At 33.9% G+C, this 17,988-nt stretch overlaps 2 protein-coding genes across 10 annotated transcripts in view; one reads left to right on the top strand and one right to left on the bottom strand.

Annotated features, from left to right (window-relative positions):
• The window catches only part of LOC148620306 (uncharacterized), a 33,393-nt gene extending 28,131 nt beyond the window's left edge, over positions 1-5,262 (bottom strand). The window contains exon 1 of one of the 2 annotated variants that reach the window (XM_088581077.1): positions 5,155-5,262. The gene's annotated coding sequence lies outside the window, so the exon portion shown is untranslated. The remainder of the gene's footprint in view (positions 1-5,154) is intronic. The other variant, XM_088581075.1, reaches the window with a different exon arrangement.
• LOC148620304 (mitochondrial Rho GTPase 1-A-like) overlaps positions 5,235-17,988 on the top strand; it is a 56,024-nt gene continuing 43,270 nt past the window's right edge. For 4 of the 8 annotated variants that reach the window (XM_088581069.1, XM_088581066.1, XM_088581068.1 and 1 more), the window contains exons 1-6: positions 5,235-5,631; positions 13,702-13,760; positions 15,260-15,341; positions 15,821-15,864; positions 17,334-17,387; positions 17,869-17,979. In XM_088581069.1, the coding sequence (XP_088437195.1) occupies positions 5,589-5,631; positions 13,702-13,760; positions 15,260-15,341; positions 15,821-15,864; positions 17,334-17,387; positions 17,869-17,979 (393 nt within the window). In that variant the 5' untranslated portion in view covers positions 5,235-5,588. The remainder of the gene's footprint in view (positions 5,632-13,701; positions 13,761-15,259; positions 15,342-15,820; positions 15,865-17,333; positions 17,388-17,868; positions 17,980-17,988) is intronic. The other 4 variants (XM_088581067.1, XM_088581070.1, XM_088581071.1 and 1 more) reach the window with 4 other exon arrangements.

The following is a 17,988-nucleotide window of genomic DNA, read 5'->3' as shown; positions in this document are numbered from 1 at the left end:
TAAAAATGTTCCACTGAAAAGGTTGGTTTGGTGAGTGCAAAACGAAAGTGAAAGTAGGGAAAATGGCTATTTATAGTTCGAGACTACTTTTCTGTCCGATCTTCGTGGACTCACCCTATTTTCTTTGCGGGAAATTATTTTTTTCACATGTCCTTACAAATGCTACATAAGTGAAAGTTTTATTGAATCAATTTACATATTTTTTAAAAAATCCTAAAAATATGCACTTCACTATAGAAGTCTATGGGAAAATTAATACGATACTGAGACCAACATAATCAGTTGAATTTGATAAAATCTTATGATTTTTTATTTATCTCCCTTTTTACTAGAAGTAGCAACTGTTGATATACATTGTACAAGCTATGGTTGTTCTAAACTTAAGTAATCACATACACAAGAATGATATAAGTCATATTAAATTAATATGATATCTTCTTGAGTACATTTCTTTCTACATATTTCCTATGGCATTGACTACATAAAACATGCTGATTAACTTTCAATTACTTGAGTACTCTGTTGCTCAACTCTTGCAAGTTAGAGCATATTTATGTACATATTTTCTAAAAACAAATGAATTCATTCTCTTATTGAAATATTTACCATCAATCTGAACTAATTATTTAGAAATTTCTGCATAACAAAATGTCCTATCTTGAGAGTGTGTATATTAGAGAATCTGTTTTTTCTTTATTTTGTTTGATACAATTTGTTAAATTCACTGTCTTGTGTAAATAGTTATCAAATTTCATTTGTAGCAATGAGTAGTTGTGTAGAAATATTATCAATGAATGTAAGAGGCCTACAATCAAATATTAAGAAAAGAGTAGACATTTTTAATTGGGTAAAAACAAAAAATGCATCCATTATTTGTTTACAAGAAACCCATAGCACTGAGGTGGTAGAAAAGAAGTGGGAAGATGAGTGGGGTGACAAGTGTTATTTCAGTCATGGTGATAGTAAGAGTGCCAGTATATGTATTATGTTCAAGCCTGGTCTTCAATATGACGTCCATAATTCATTGATCAACATGGTAGATATATCATATTAGATATAACTATCTTTGTTCACAGTTATACTTTTGAATGTATGATTATAATTTAGATAGACCTGACTTTTCTAATGAAGTTCTGCTTCATGCTGTTAAATTCAGCAATACAAGCTATATATTCTGTGGAGACTGGAATGTGGTGCAGGACAGGTATGATGATACCTGTAATGTACTGCATGACAGGAACCCAAAAGCTAGAGACAAGATAGAGTAAATAAAAAGCTCTTCAGGATTGCTAGACCCATGGAGAACATGTTATCCTGATGAAAAAATGGTTTACATGGTGTCAGTCTAGTCCTTTAAAACAGAGCAGAATAGATTATTTTCTTATTTCTGAGGATATTTTTTGTTTGCTGAATTCAGCAAAAATTGAGACTGGATACAGAACTGATCATTCTGTAATCACTTTTTCATTCACAGCATCCTTTTCAAAAAGAGGTAAGGGATACACGAAATTTAATGCTCCACTGCTGAGAGATACAGATTATTGTCATCTTATCAAGCAATGCAGCAGAGACTTGATTGATGAGTACTATGCTGGTGGTGACAAATCTGATCTATTACAAGTTGAGTTATCCTGTAGTGATCAATTATTCTTTGAAGTATTAAAAATGAAGATCAGAAGTGAGACCACTAGTTATGGTATTCAAAAATCAAAAGAAAATAAAAAACAATTCAGTAAATTAGAGACAGAAATAGAGCAATCAGAAAAAGATTAAACAAAAATTCTTCAGAAAACTGAACATTGTCTTTGAATCAGAAAAAACTTGAGTTAGAAATTCAAAGACAAAATCTTGTTGAAGGTATTGTTATCCGTTCTCCGTTCTCATGCAAATTAGCATGAGAGTGGAGAAAGATGCCCAGAATTTTTTTGCAAGTTAATAAAAAAAAGGCATTTATCAATAAAACCATGACTGAGATAATTAGTGATGATGGTATATGTGTGTCAGATCAAAAGAAAATATTATCTGAACTGACACAATTTTACAAATTACCCTACCGGTGCACTTGGTCCATGATCCCAGTTTTTAGTGGAGTCTGAGTTGCTCATTTGCTTTTGTTACTTTGTATGTATGATTTTAGTTACTGTATGTTCTTTGTTGTGTATGTCTGTTTTCCATGTCAGGTCTTTGTCCCTGGATTACATTCTTTTGATTACCGCTATAACCTTGGTTCCCTTAATTACTTTTACAAAAAATTATTTATGTCTTTTTGAAATTTTTCCATTATTCATCAAAATACAATAGGTTACTTTAACCTATTATATTGTTTTGATGAAACAACCGTTATTTTGCCGGCATTCCTGGTATTTTTTAAGTTTTAAGCTCAACATAGAATATTTCCAACTATTTCAAAACCTCTGTATGCCATATTATTCAATCCATATTGATTTATCATCTGCCATTTGCGAAGCCTCCCAAACAACAATCACGTGACCAAAATATGTCATGTGTCATAAAGAAAAATACTATTGAATATTTATATATTGCAATATTTAACTATAGGAAAGTTCATAATGGACAAAATTATTAACTTGTCATATTTAATTACTTACAGATATCTCCAAAATGAAGAAAAACAAACATATGACCCTGATGCCTTGAAATCTGCCTTCAAGCATTATTTTATTAATAATATTTCCATTGTTTGAGAAATAATTCCAACATTGAAAATTTTAGATATTTTTTATTGTTTGACAGTTGTTTTTTGTTGAAGTTATTAAAGTTGTTCATTTATATAAATGATTTAATTTTCAAAGTTAGAACTGATTCAAATGAAAAATAAGTTGCATAAAAAATGGTATGTAAAATATTCTTAAAATATTTAAAAATTTAGAAATTAGCAAGTTTTGATAATCTAATGAAAGAGATCACCCTGCAATGTATCAATATGAAATGAACTAATAAAAATCCAATACTATATTTTCATCAATAAAGGCTAAAAACCACTAATTCCACTTCCCATAGGCTTCTATGCTAATTTCACAATATTCAATGGCTTCTCTGGACTTTACCTTAACTTTAACCTGCAGAGGACTATATATCAGCATGATTCTACATATGTCAGCTCACAATCCTCAGAATGGCATGTGGGGTTAGCAGACTTGCAGTGCAGTACTGGTCACCGGAAGTGAAGTGTCTATAAATAGCATGGGAAATCCCAGTGTTTTCACAAGATAGGGGTATATTTAGAAATCATTATGGAGATTAGGCTTCACATCACAAGAAGCAAAATGCACCTATAAAATGCACAGAAATGTTTTTCCTTTCAGAAACTGTTTAAATTTTTTAAATGAGATGAGAACTTTTTTCACAGCACTATGAGGAACAGGGGTAATTTCTGCGTAGGACTATTTTTGTGTACGTTCCAAATGCTCATTGGTTGAATTGGTGGTCTGTAACCTAAAGCAAATACCAGCATATTTTTATTTATATATTGGAATTGTATTGTACCCCATATTCCCCATACTTATTTAATCTCGGCACCGGAAGTAGGGTACAACAACAATAATGGCGTATAGTTGACATCTAATTTTCATTCACTGGTGTAAAAATTAAACAATGCCGCATAAACGACTCATAATGATAAGAAAGTTACAAAGTTATGGTATCACTGGAAATCTGTTGGGGTGGATTAGAAACTTCTTATCAAACAGAAAACAAAAAGTAGCTCTAAATGGAAGCCACTCAGAATGGTCACAAGTCACTAGTGGTATACCAAAAGGAAGTGTTTTGGGACCGATCCTGTTTTCCATCTACATAAATGTACAGATGTAGTTGCAAAACTCTATGAAGACAACACCAAGATTTATGCAGTAGTCAACAATGCTGAAGAAGGTCAAACCTTACAAGGTGATATTGATAATCTTGTGAAATGGTCCAATGACTGGCTACTAAAATTTAACCCAACAAAATGTAAACATGTACACTTTGGCGGTCCAACCAATATAGAGTATACAATGAAAGGTGAGGTAATATCCAAATCCAAGGAAGAAAAAGACCTGGAAATTATAGTTGACGAAAAACTTAAATTTCAGCAACATATTGACTTTCCAACAAAGAAAGCAAACCATGGTATAGGGACAAAGAAATGTTTCTCAACCTTTACAAAAGTATTGTACACCCACATCTGGAGTATGGGAGTACCGTATGGTCAGTCATTTGTAAGAGAGAAGCTATTAAAATTGAAAACGTCCAAAGAAGGGCAACAACATTAGTTAAAAATATACAACACTTGAGCTGTAGTGAGAGACTAGGTTTGCCATCACTTCAATACCGCAGGTTAAGATCAGATATTGTGGAAACATATAGAATAATAAATAATATTGACAGACTCGATAGCAAAAGTTTAATTCCTATTAGGCTAACAACAACCAGAGGGCACAATTTCAAAATATATAAGAAGTATTCAAGGACCAATGTAAGGAAAAACTGTTTCTCAAAAAGAATAGTAGATATATGGAACAATCTGCCAAATACTGTTGTGGAAAAATAAACATTGGAACAACCTTGTAATAAAATTATGCCAGATGTATATAGACCGGAAGTCCAAAAGACAAACTTGAGAAAGGTGTTAGGGGCTTTAAGCCCAGATGTCTTACCTCGGGACAAGGTAAAGGTAAAGAAGGTAAACATAGACAAGAATATGACACAATATACGAAAGTGGAAAGTAGAATGTCCGAGTTTTATTTATATAAGTAACATTAGCGTTGTCTGGTCTGATCACTTCCTCGATCGGAAGAATATCATTTTGACCAAAGAAATGGGGATACCCGGTATAATTTAGCCTAGGCCAGATAATTTCATCTTGACTTAAGTTTTAACTTTATTTCATAACTTAAGCGGCAATTACTCATATATTGTGCATATCCATCGCTTGTGACCCATGTACATTTAAAGCAATCCTAGGGTCGTTTATGATATTAACCAAAGAGCCAGTTTAAGAATACTCCTTGACAAGTACTGGCAGTAGGCATCATCCATGCCCATGGTCATGGACCATGCTCAACTTAAAATGTTAACTTAAGCAGCTTTGTTGCCACGATTGTATCACATATCAAAGTATATATAACCCGTGCAAAGATATTGTTTAAACTTACCAAAAGTAAGTTCTAGAGTCCGAGTGCACCTTGGTGAAGTTGGTTGCTGCAGACGCCTACCTCTGGCACTTCCTGCATGCTCAGGCGCATTCGAACATAGATTTCCGCTATGCGGATTTTCTCTTGACTTTACTGTATCGAGAAAAAGATATTTCTGAAAAGTTCCGAATGGGGCAGAATATGGACGACATTGATCTCCTTGCTCTACATCGTGCTTATATTTACGCAATTTAAGGCTGTAAATTTTGTTAAGATGTGCTGTACAACATTTTAGCTACATTCTCCACTTCATATACTAAAGGACAATTTTGAAAGTCTTCTGTATTCTTTTGTTGATGTCTTAAAATCATAAGATGCTGGTATTCTGAAAGTGACCTTTCCTTTAATTCACAAAATTCCGTAATCAGAAAATATATACCAATGCATATTCCGAAATGTCTATGAAGAGTGATGTTAGAATTCTCCTTCTGGGTGATCGTAAGTAGAAACAGATTAGTCAATTGATGTGTAGCTCAATATACCCCTATCAATTTAGCCATTTTAGCCAATTTAGGCAAAATGATGTGCCATGTCCCATGATTTTTATACAAATATATTCAAAATGAAACAACTACAATTTAAATCATAACTGAAGTAATAAATAATGATTAAGGTAGTAGACCTGGGGCTGGGGTAAGGGAAGTAATCCAGGTTGAAAGGATTTTAGTCACTAGAGTAGAGCGTTTGAAGAACTCCAATGGGAACAAATTGTGCTCCTTTACTTGCTGACCTATTCCTTCATTCGTATGAGGCAGACTTTATAGCTGATTTGATCCGAAAGAAAGAATATTGTTTGGCTGGATCTTTTAATCTCAGTTTCCACTATTTAGATGACATATTATCTGTAAACAATCCTAATTTCGGGGATTTGATACATCACATCTACCCCAAAGAACTTAAGATAAAGGATACTACAGACACTGTAAGGTCAGCCTCATATCTTGACCTACACTTAGAAATCGATGGTGAAGGAAAACTATTGACCAAACTTTACGACAAACGTGATGACTTTTCATTCAGAATTGACAACTTCCCTTTCATCTGTGGCAACATCCCTTCAGCCCCTGTGTATGGAGTGTTCATATCACAACTCAAATCGTTATGCCAGAGCTTGCCGAAACTACACAGACTTTTTGCATCACGCTAGAACTCTAACAAATAGGCTTCTGGAACAGGGTTATATTGCTACAAGATTGAAGTCATCACTACAGAAGTTTTATAGTCGTCATCATGAACTCGTGGTGTATCCATCTGCACCATGAAAACTGATTTATTCAACGAGTCATAGTTTTTCTTTCCTTGTTTGTCTACCCCAGATTTGACTTTTAATAAGCAACTTGGCAGGTGTTTCTAGAAAAGCAGAGGACGCTTACCCTACCAGTGCACCTGGTCCATGCTTCCAGTTTTTAGTGGAGTCCGAGTTGCTCATATGCTTTTGTTACTTTGTATGTATGATTTTAGTTACTTTATGTTTTTGTTGTGTATGTCTGTTTTCCATGTCGGGTCTTGAGGGATTTAGCCAGGATTTTCAACGCATTTGTCACTTTTGCGTAAGACTAAATCTCAGTACTGTTTTTTTCTTTTCGCGTCGCAAATTTGTCAGCATGCATGTATATACATATACTTATAACAACTATATTATAAATAATAATCAGCAGTACCAGAAGACAGTTCAATGACAGATAAAAATCTTGTTACACTTTGTCCATTTTTCAAATATCTAACATAAATCATAAGAGTCTTTTCTGTAGAACGGTTGGTAGACTCGTCTAACATTACACTAAAGAACGTAGAGTTTTTCAAATCAGATTTTATTTCTTCATCAACTACACCAACTAAAGCTTCTTGGAAGTCTGATATGGCATCTGGACTTGTGTATTTGGCATTTTTTGCCTTCTGAATGTTGGTGACACTTTCCACATTCTGCAAAAGAAAACAAAACATAAGATATTGTGTTTTGAAATTTGTTATTGCTGATCAGCAGTGTTGATGTGCTTCTGTATATTATCTTTTAGGAATGCGTTGCTTCCGATAGAAAATGTATTGGTAAGTCCAGCATCTTGGCAGTCACAGCAGTACATCGCCATCTTTGTAGTATATGCTTGGAAATATCTTTGACCACTCTGGTTTAAATTTTGACTTTAATAGTCGATCATTGCGACTCTTTGTAGTAGTTGACTTATTTTTAGACTTTTGACCTTTAGGTATGTTGTCATGTGACGACGAACTAAAATAGTTCGTAATGGCGGACATAGTTGCGATTCGAACTGTGATTGAAAAATCCAAACCTCTTTCCATTTTAAATACATGCGATGACACTTTGAGTACTTTGAGAATGTGTCACAGCGCTCAACAAACAAATCATTACCGTTAATTAATTTGTTTGTCGGGATAATTAGCTTCAACCAGGTGATCAAGCAAGGCGTGATCAAAGGTGATGCAATCAAAACATTGGTCATGATTGTTTATTGTAAAACCCTAATTGGCTTGGGAAAGGTAATAAAGTTGTCAATTATGGGGTCATGGGAACATCGGAGGCTTTTTTACCGATATTTTTTTTTGGGGGGGGAGCGAAATATCAAGTGACGAATTGTGCACGAGAAAAATTCGCCACTTTCGAAAATCATTTGTCAATTGCGAAAATGGCGAGCGCTAGCTAAATCACTGGATCTTTGTCTTTTGATTACCGCTATAACCTTGGTTCCCTTGATTACTCTTTGAAAATCTTCTTCTCACAATCCATTGCACAGAATTCAATGGAAGTTGGCATATATGTTCCTTAGGGTACCCCACACAAAATGAATGTTGAGATTTTTGATCCATGAAAAAACATGGCCACCGTTACTAAGAATAGAACATAGGGGTCAGATGGCAGTTTTTTGCAAATAACTCGAAAACCGTTGCCTTTAGCAAATTTCGGCAAGGTAATATTGTTCAGCATCATTTTTTTTTTTGGCTTTTTTTCCCTGTGTCACTTTGAAAATCTTCTCAAAATCCATTGAGAGAATTCAATGAAAGTTGGCATATTTGTTCCTCAGGATATTTTACACAAAATGACTTAGAATTTTTGATCCATGAAAAAACATCTTGTTACTATAAATAGAACAATAGCATCACAAGGCAATTTTTTTGCAAATAACTGATGAACCTTTACCTTTAACAAAATTCTAGCTGGGTAATTATAGTATTTAACATAATGGACTTGCGCTGAAATGTTCAAAAGAATTCATCAACCGAAGTAGGAGTTTCTGAATTTTTTTAACCAAATATGTACACCTTTGAAAATAAGCATATTTGTTCAATTGGGTATGTGTTCAAATTGACTTTGATTTTTAATTCATGATAAGCCAGACGAAAACTAAACATCATGAGAAAACTTGTTGGTACAAACTGGGGTGCTAATGAGAAAGTTTTGAAATCTGTCTACGAAGGAAATGTGTGCCCACATCTAGAATATGGCTCTAGTGCTTGGATGACAGCAGCTAAGTCTCACCATCAGACTCTACGTAAAGTCCAGAATCAGGCACTCTGCATTATCACAGAAGCCATGAAATCAACACCTATTGCTAGTATGGAGGAAATTACAAACATACAACCATTAAGTAAGAGAAAAGAATGCAAAGCTATGATACAGGCCACCAAATATCAATGCTTACCAAACCACCCAATGAATGAGAGACTGAAACAACTATCCTCAGGCAGACTCAAAAGATCCAGCTTCACTCTAGAAAAAAGAGCATTGCAAAGAAAACACCAAGAACATCTACCTAAGCATGTCAAACATATAGATTTTAAAATGAATGACAATCTATGTGCAGAGAAGGTGGACAATGTAACCATTCAGACAACAGTTCTGTTAATCAGTGCCAAAGATGAACAATCAAACATCGTCAGAAAAACCGTAACAATGAGCATGCTGTAAGAAGAGTATCCATCAGAATTGTGGGCAAGAGTTTACACAGACGATTCAGCCACAAATGCGACAACAAAAGGAGGGGCCGGTATCTATATAGAATATCCAAATGGAGTACTACAGTCAGTGGCAATACCAACAGGATTACATTGCTCCAACTACAAGGCTGAAGAAGAAGCACTCATCCATGCGGCAAATTACATCAAGGAAAGTGCAGAAAATATGCAAGTAGTTTTCCTAACAGATGCCCTCTCCGTAATACAAGCACTGACCAACAACAAACTACCATAACTTGAAAGAGCTATTTACTCCATCAAGAGCCTTAAAACTGCCATACAATGGATACCTTCACATTGTGGAATCAATGGAAATGAAAAAAGCAGATAAGCTAGCAAAGGAAGGCGCTCAACAACAGCAAGATGAAAATCGGTCTGCTACACAGAGATGAAGACCATCATCAAGTCCCTGCACAATACCCCTCAGAAGCAAGATAGCTACCATCAACTAAAAAGATTTGAGCAAACTACAATCTTCAGGCTCAGGACAGGACACAACAGACTCAACCAACATCTGTACAGAGTTTTGAAGGTCATACCATCACCTATGTGTCCCTGTGGAGAAGCAGAGCAGAATATAGAACACTTTCTGCAGACGTGCAAGTTACACCAGGCACAGAGAGAGAAGATATGGGATCAACCAACCCCCATTACAGAGAAACTGTATGGACCTGTGGAAGACCTACGGAAGACAGCCAGATTTGTTGAGGAGACTGGCATTCAAGTGTAATGGCGAACGATAAGAAGGAGAAGAAGAAGATACAGCTGACATTACTAAAATGAAACATAGGGGTCAGAAGATCTTTCTTTGGCAAATAATTCAAAACCTGTTGCCTTCTAAGCATATTGATATTGCATGTAACTCAAAAACCGTTGCCTTTTGCAAAAACTTTGCAGGGGTAATATTGTTCAACATCATGTGTTCTACCAATGCTGATATTTAAAAAACAATTTGTCTACTGATGTAGGTGTTTTGGCTCTTGAAAATAAGCATATTGTTTTCTTAAGTTTATTGTGCTATGACATCTGATTTTTGATTCTTGAATAGATATGGCTGTGTCTACTAAAAACTGAACAAAGTGGTCAGAAGACATTTTTTTGAAAATAATTAAAAAACTGTTGCCTTTAGCAAAATTCTAGTCCAGGTCATAAAAATGCCATTAAAAGCATTTACTCTATTTGACAATTAAGTTAAGTTTAAGTTAGCTTGCCTCATTCCCTCAAGTTTTTGGAACAAGCAAATGGTTAACCACGTGAGCGATGCAGGCTCTCTTGAGCCTCTAGTTCGTTATTTTGGTAAATTAAAGTCTAGTATCTCTTCTACAAAATGGAAAGAATAAAATTCAATATTAAATCTTATATATTAATCCTTTTAAAGTGTATTTGACTTAATATTCAGTTATTTATTTAAATATATTGTCAAATGATCCTAAAATACCAGATATGGTTCAGTTTGGCCAATGATTCAGATATAAAACAAATACCAAATATTTTAGTCTTTTGTTCAAAATCTGCATGGTGAATTTTCTTTAAAATTTGACTAATGTTGCGCTACAGTTGGTATAATATCATGTACAAATTTAAAGAAAATTGAATTATGGGAAAATTTTGGGGGTACCTCAGGTCTACTACTTTAAAATTCATTCAGAATTAATTCACATTTAACAAACTTTAAAGACTATTAAATGTTTTAGTGAAGTCTGAGTTTCTCATTTACTTTTGTTACTCTGTATGTATTATTTTTAGTTACTTTATGTTCTTCATTGTTTTTGTCTGTTTTCCATGTCTGGTCTTTGTCCCTGGATTACATTCTTTTGATTTTTTGCTAGAATCTTGGTTCCCTTTATTACTCTTAAACTAAGTTTACACATCGAGAAAGATTGTTTTGGCACATGATTCAGTCCTGTACATTTTAAATCATAATACTGCCATTCCAGACAGCAGGTGTGAAACATATCCATTCACACTGGTCCTTCTTTGTAGAAACAAAGTTTTAAGAACTTTTCATGCTTTTTTTTAACACATGAAATATTTATATTTTTGGCCAAGATTTAATCAATTTTTTTAAACATCTGGTAAAGACGATGCATTGACTTTGGCGCCAGTCATCATACATGTAACTTCTGTGACTTGTTCTGTGTCTGACCAACATAAAATCTGTCCATTTTCAAGCACAGGGGCTTGCTCCCACTATCAAATATGCAGACAAACAAGTATATAACACAAACATAAAACTGTTCAGTTTATTAAATACTATTCTGTGTAAGTGTGTATGAATCAGACAATAGGTGGCACATCATTTTTCTCAATTTGGTCTTTTATGCCTTAAATACATTCCATGCATCAAGAAAACAACTGAGAAGCTGTTGAAGCTTATACAGGGATAAAGGCTGGAAAATTTTCCCACCAGTATTCCATAGTGCATTTCAACAAAATTTGATCTATATTTTCAATATCTTAAAAGGCCAATGTCATAAACACTTTGATTGTTGTTTCTGGATGTTATGAGGTATAAAGACTTGGATAATGCCATAAATCTCTGCGTTTTTTTTTCTTCATGTGCCACACAATACACATATTTTGCCTGATTCTTAAATAGAGAAGTACTTAAATGAGAAAACAGTTCGCGATGACATTAATAGTTGTACATTTGTGGATAAGTCAACAATATTTCTGTAATGTATTGGGCATTTCCGTGAAGATTCTGTATGTTCTCGACACCAATCGGATGTGTTGATGATTAGCCTGAAGAGGCTCTACATCCATGAATATGGGGACAAGGAGCCACTGCCCTTGTGTTAAAGTTGATGAACATGAACATGTGTGACATATACTTTCACAAGGTAGGGCTTGGGTAAAACATACAGGTAAGAATTCTCCATGCAGAGCTATATATTGAGCATGCTCGTTGACTATCCTACAGTTAACAAAAAAGGGTAAAAATGTAATTGTGACAGAGAAAGACAGTAACACTGCTGAATAGTTGTATATTTTTCTAATCAAAACAATTAATGTATATCAGAATAATATGATACACTCATTGCACCCATCAGTTGAAGACAGAACTTTGTGAACTGCAACAATACACCAGAACCACAAACGATACATATTGGATATTGTGGACAAATGACAACATGTATCATGTATTGTGAACGTATACCAGGGATTGCAATGGGCTTCGCCAATGTCACAGTTTGTGATTTTTATTTGATCTGGCGACAAAAAAAAAAAAAAGTTGGCCATTTTCTTGGCGCCGAAGTTTTGTATGTTATAATTTACTTGAAGTTTGTCAGCAACGGATATTCACTCCAATTAAACAGTTGTGTTGACACCTGGTCAAAGTTAATTGACCATAACCAATTTACGACTGAAGCCAATCAAAGGTAATTGGACCATGTGACCGTGACTCACATCCTTCTGGGAGGTGTCAATCAGATGTAAATATATTATTGAGCCAATCAAAACTCTCACCATCTGGTCAAAGGTAAACACAATCATGGCCATATGCACATGGGTACATACAAGCTTCACGGCCCTGTTGTACCATATGATACATATACATTTAGAAACAGATTTACCTTATAACAGAATGACAATTAGCAATGATTATCCCATCAGGAAGTGTCTGAAACACTTCGAAATGCAAGAATTGGTCAAAGAAAATGGATGACATTTGTTTACACTTTTGTCATGTGCTTTTTTGGTGGGAAAAGAGGTAAACAAATAGATGGGAATTCCCAAATTCTAATTAAGGCAATACTGAAGGCATTAAGTCATGACATTCAGATAAAGAGAATTAGAGATTATTGAAAAGTGACACAATTAATGGTCCATGGTGGTTTGCTAGAAATTGTATCACTTGAAAAAGGAATCAAGTTAGTTGAAAATTTATAAATAAAAAATAAAATTATATTTTAGATGAACTTGATTAGACCACAAAGGACAAAGGTCAACATGTTTTAAAATCAGGGACTATATGTCAATATGAGCATATAAAACACCTGCAGTACTTTATTATTTTGCACATAAAAAGTGACTAATGGTTTTAGATTCTGACTAAGACAAGAGCCAAAAACCTGCTTGATACATGCATCAAGAGTGAATCTTGGGTACATGTATGTCATGAATGAAGGGGCTGTTTTGATGAATTGACAAAGATAAATAACTCATCACTGGACTTAATACTGTTGTATATTTTAAAAAATTAAAAAAAAAAATTTTAGCACCCATTTTGGCTCTGATTTCTGAAAATTGGCGGCTGGTGATTTTTCTGGCGACAGAATTTTGAAAGCCAGAGCAGCCCCTGCATATACCCAGGCAGTGTTGGCTCTACATGTAGTTCCACATTTTTGTATATTCTTAAAAAAATCAGTATCAGTATCGAAAGCAGCCTCACTCGTATTGTGTATCATATCATCAAGCAAAATACTGATATACATTGTGGAATGGTATATTGTTGCACTTCTAGTTCAATAAAACTTAAATAGAATTTCCTCTCATTGTTCATAGTGTATATGATTTTTTTTCAATTTTTTATAGCTGGAGTTGGGAAAACATCACTTATTTTGACCCTAGTCAGTGAAGAATTCCCAGATGAGGTTAGTATGACTTGGTTACATAGTATTCATGCATATGAATGTACTCTTTTTACATGTTTGTAAACACACAGCTCTGGGTAACTAATAGAGTGTTAGACATGGCAATGATTAAAAAAAATGATTCACTGGAAAAAAGTCGTGAAACACTTGTGTACAGATACAAACCAAGAACAGTGATGATATAGGCCTAAAAAGGTGGAAAAAAATCTTGAACATGGAACAATTCAATGCATTTAATTGCACAAAACTTGTAGAGTCTCATCCCAACCCACCCCATCTCAAAATCCCTGCCCCATACTTGATTATTTTGGTAACTTAAATTTCCTAAATATTTTCATGTGTGATTCCGTCATGACATTACTTTTACTCAATGATTATTGATGACAAGTTGTGATAAGTGGTCCTGAAGAAATGTTGTGTATGTTGTGGATACTGTTAGCAGATCTCAGGATGATTTTCTTGTATAATGTTTTTGTATTTGTTGTACAATTAGCAGAATCAAAGACATACATGTAAAGCCTTGGTATGCCATGAACATTGCAGAAAGTGTACATTTGCAGGATTTCTTCAACAAGTTCCGAAATATAAAATATAAATTCTAATATGACATCTTCATATCGTCAAACAGTATATGTCGGTACAACCCCACCTTTAGCACCTGTGCACCGTGTCTTTTCTTTCACTGTTGCTTCGAGACAAAACACTCATTTAAAAACATTTACGCGATGATTTAACAATTGAGAGGTTATCTAATTGAAATCAATTATATAAATACACACATTTACATGTAACACATACCATGACATAAATATACAAATTTAATCAAACTTCCATACGGGGGGAGGTTGAACGGAACAGTCGTTATTTTGGCTACACCTAGGGAAATTTTTGTCACAAAAATTACCGTATTTGTCATATTAGAAAAGAAAAAATTTGTGGAGAGGGTAGATTTTAACATGGGTGGCTCTGTGTTAATATAATCGAATATAAATGCTGTACCCTTGTTATAATGAGTACAAATCTACCCTCTCCACTAATTATTTCTTAAATTTTCCCTATGTTTTTGATAGTTGATGGAGTCTATAAATTGACTTGATTTGGCCTTATTGAAGTTGTTTTTGGTTAGTGAATCTAACAAATGGTTACCTCTACATGTATTTGATGATTCCCAACACATATTAAGAAAAGACAAGCCCATGTACATGTATTTAATGAAAAAAGAATTCTTGAAAAAATGTATTGGAGAAATGTGTTTTTTTTCCTCTCTTTCTTTCGGGCATTTGAGTACCATACTTTTGTATGATTAAGTGAACTCTTCCCATCAGTTTTATAGTCTTTGTCAATCAGAAACATGTACAATGTGTAACCTTATAATTGGTTTATCTGTAAACTTAGGAATAAATACAAACATCTGAACAAATTGGTTTGAAAACTGGTCATCTTTTACATTTTCATATATGCTAGTCATTTCAATTAAAATTCTTTTTTTATTCTGTTAGGTTCCTGCAAAAGCAGAAGAAATTACAATACCTGCAGATGTAACTCCAGAGAGGGTTCCCACCCACATTGTTGACTACAGTTGTAAGTACATGTTTTTTTGCTGTTCAAGAGCAATCAAGGGAATCAAGATTTGAGCATGAAATCAGAAGAATATAGTCCAAGGAAAAAGACCAGATGAAGAAAACACACACACAACAAAAACATGAAATAACCAAAATAATGGTTTGCTGTTTACATGGATCAGGCACTACATTTACCTGAACTTTGGTGCCATTGACAAATTTTCGAATTTCAGTGATTTTCCTACTGTTTTTGGGAAGGGGCTCAGGGCCCATGCAATTGGGGGAAAAGCGTGTAAAATCGCTAATTTGGGAAATGATATATAAATGAGAAACACTACAGTTCCCTTGGTAAAATAAGATAAATCCATATCTATAATGTATGACACTAGTCATATGTTTATCTAAGTTTTACTAGGCTGTGGTCTAAAGACCTATGAAGTACATCATATTAGAATATCTAGTAACTACAAAATGAATGAATATTCTTTCTGTTTTTAGCTCAAGAACAAGATGTTGAAATACTGCAGGCAGAAATTGTGAAGGTAACATAGAAATTTTATTAACCCATAAAGAAATTGAAAATCATGTACAAATTGGGTTGTTGTAGGCGTTATCAACTACTGTATTTAGTTTTTGTATATAGAACAATACTTAAAAAAATATGAACACCTGTTAAAGATTTTTATACATGCACAAAACAACTGAAATTTGCTATCCCAAATCAATAATATACATTTGTACAATGTACCCTTCCGTTTTATAACCTGTATTGCTTACTAGTGTAGCATTAAAACCCAAAAATAAAGTAAGGTAGTTTAAAACCAAGATTATAATCTTTTGTAACGGGAGTCTTCTGTATGTGCAAGTTTCTCAGTGAAAATGGCCAGTTAACACTTTGAAATCTGACTAAGAAAACAGCAATACCAATCTAATCATATAAGTAGTGTGTTATTCTTTTAATAAATGATGGAAAATGTTTGAACATTCACTAATGTATTCGCTTTTCTAGATTTTACGTGTCTATATCAACTACTTATATTCAGACTAAATAACCTTATTAAGACACCGTGTTGTGTGGTAGGTTCATGCACTGGGCTCAGTAACTGTAACACTGTGTAAATGAAAACTCCTTTTAGAAACACATAGTTTATTTGACCAAGTACAAAGCCTTTGATATAAAACAGTGTTGCATATTGCTTATGAATGCATAATGCTTAATAACTTCAAAATTAACCTGTATGACAATGCAACTGGAAGTGGCTGACTAACACCCTAAAGTTTGTTCACTGCGCCATAATTGTAGCTCGACAGAAAATCAGATATACAAATAACTTCATGATAAATTAGTGTATAAAGAAGCTGAAAGGTCCGAATAAATCTAAACCAAAGTATTCTCTTGGAATGTTACTTTCCTTTGAGAAAAAGGCATAACTGTAGATAAGAGTAAAGAAGGTGCAGACTGTAACAGTCTTACAGCATAGAGACGGTGTGCTACACACCTGAATGGCTATCCATAGAAGAAGCAATAAACCAGGCTGATGAACTCGCTTAAATACTAAATGCCTACTGGATTGACCAATCATTGCAATTATTGTTACTCATGTGTTATTAACTCAATCTCGTTTTCAAACACATTAAGCATATGTAAAATACAGAGACTCGACACTTAATAGTAAAACACCGAGCTCAGCTCACTACTATTTATATCCATAACGAAATCATATGATAATCACGTGATAATAGCAAAACCATGTGTACATGTAAACAGATTAAAGTCACTTCCAATACACTTCAATAGGCAGTAGGTAAGAAAACTAACAAATTAGAAAAAAATGCTTTATTCATTTAAAACCATGTCTGTCAACATACATGTACTTCTTTTTCATGATAAACCTGGTCAATGATTCAGGCTACCCTGTTAGATGCTTCACAATTTCATAAACAAGAACATTATCATTTGTAAATTGTAGATCCTTTTGATTACTAATTTTGACTACTTTTCTTATTTCAGTCAAATGTGATATGTTTAGTATACTCAGTGGAGGATGAGGACAGTATTGAAAGGGTAGGCAGATGAGTGATGGAGGGGCTGAAGCATAAGTTCTTATCACAATAAGTTAACACATGAGTGGCAGATTTTCTGGTGAAACAGAAACTCTTCATTAATTAATATCTGATTAATCAAAAGGAGCTTATTCATTTAAGAAAGCTTAACAGATTTGTTTGTTGGAGTAATGACTGAAATTTAAAAAAAATAACTATACATTTGAAATGATTTACTATTTTTTTAACGTTTTGTTTATTTTATTCCACTCCATATCTTTGAATCATTTTCATTCTTCCAATAATGATGAAATCAGTTTTCCCTTTAATCCAGATCTTTCTTAAGAATGGTTTATAATTGTGTGTAGATATATTTGACTTGACTGTATACTTACTTAAATCATCAGATTTTTTTTTTGAGGTTCTCAACATTACTCCAATCTATTTTACTTCAAAAATTGTTTAATCTTTGTAGACACTTGAAGTTCCAATACATTTTTCAGATTACATCCTTTTGGTTACCATATATAAGACAATGTCGAGGTGAAGATCACAGTAATCCTGTGATACTGGTCGGAAACAAGGCAGATCTACTTGACTTCAGTACCATGGAGGTATCTATT

Source organism: Perna viridis, chromosome 4 (assembly GCF_037379345.1).
Source record: "Perna viridis isolate PV_CMFRI_1.1 ecotype Kerala chromosome 4, ASM3737934v1, whole genome shotgun sequence".
Classification (NCBI taxonomy): Eukaryota; Metazoa; Mollusca; class Bivalvia; order Mytilida; family Mytilidae; genus Perna; species Perna viridis.
Note: the sequence above shows the minus strand (reverse complement) of the source record. Positions and strands in the feature narration are given on the sequence as shown.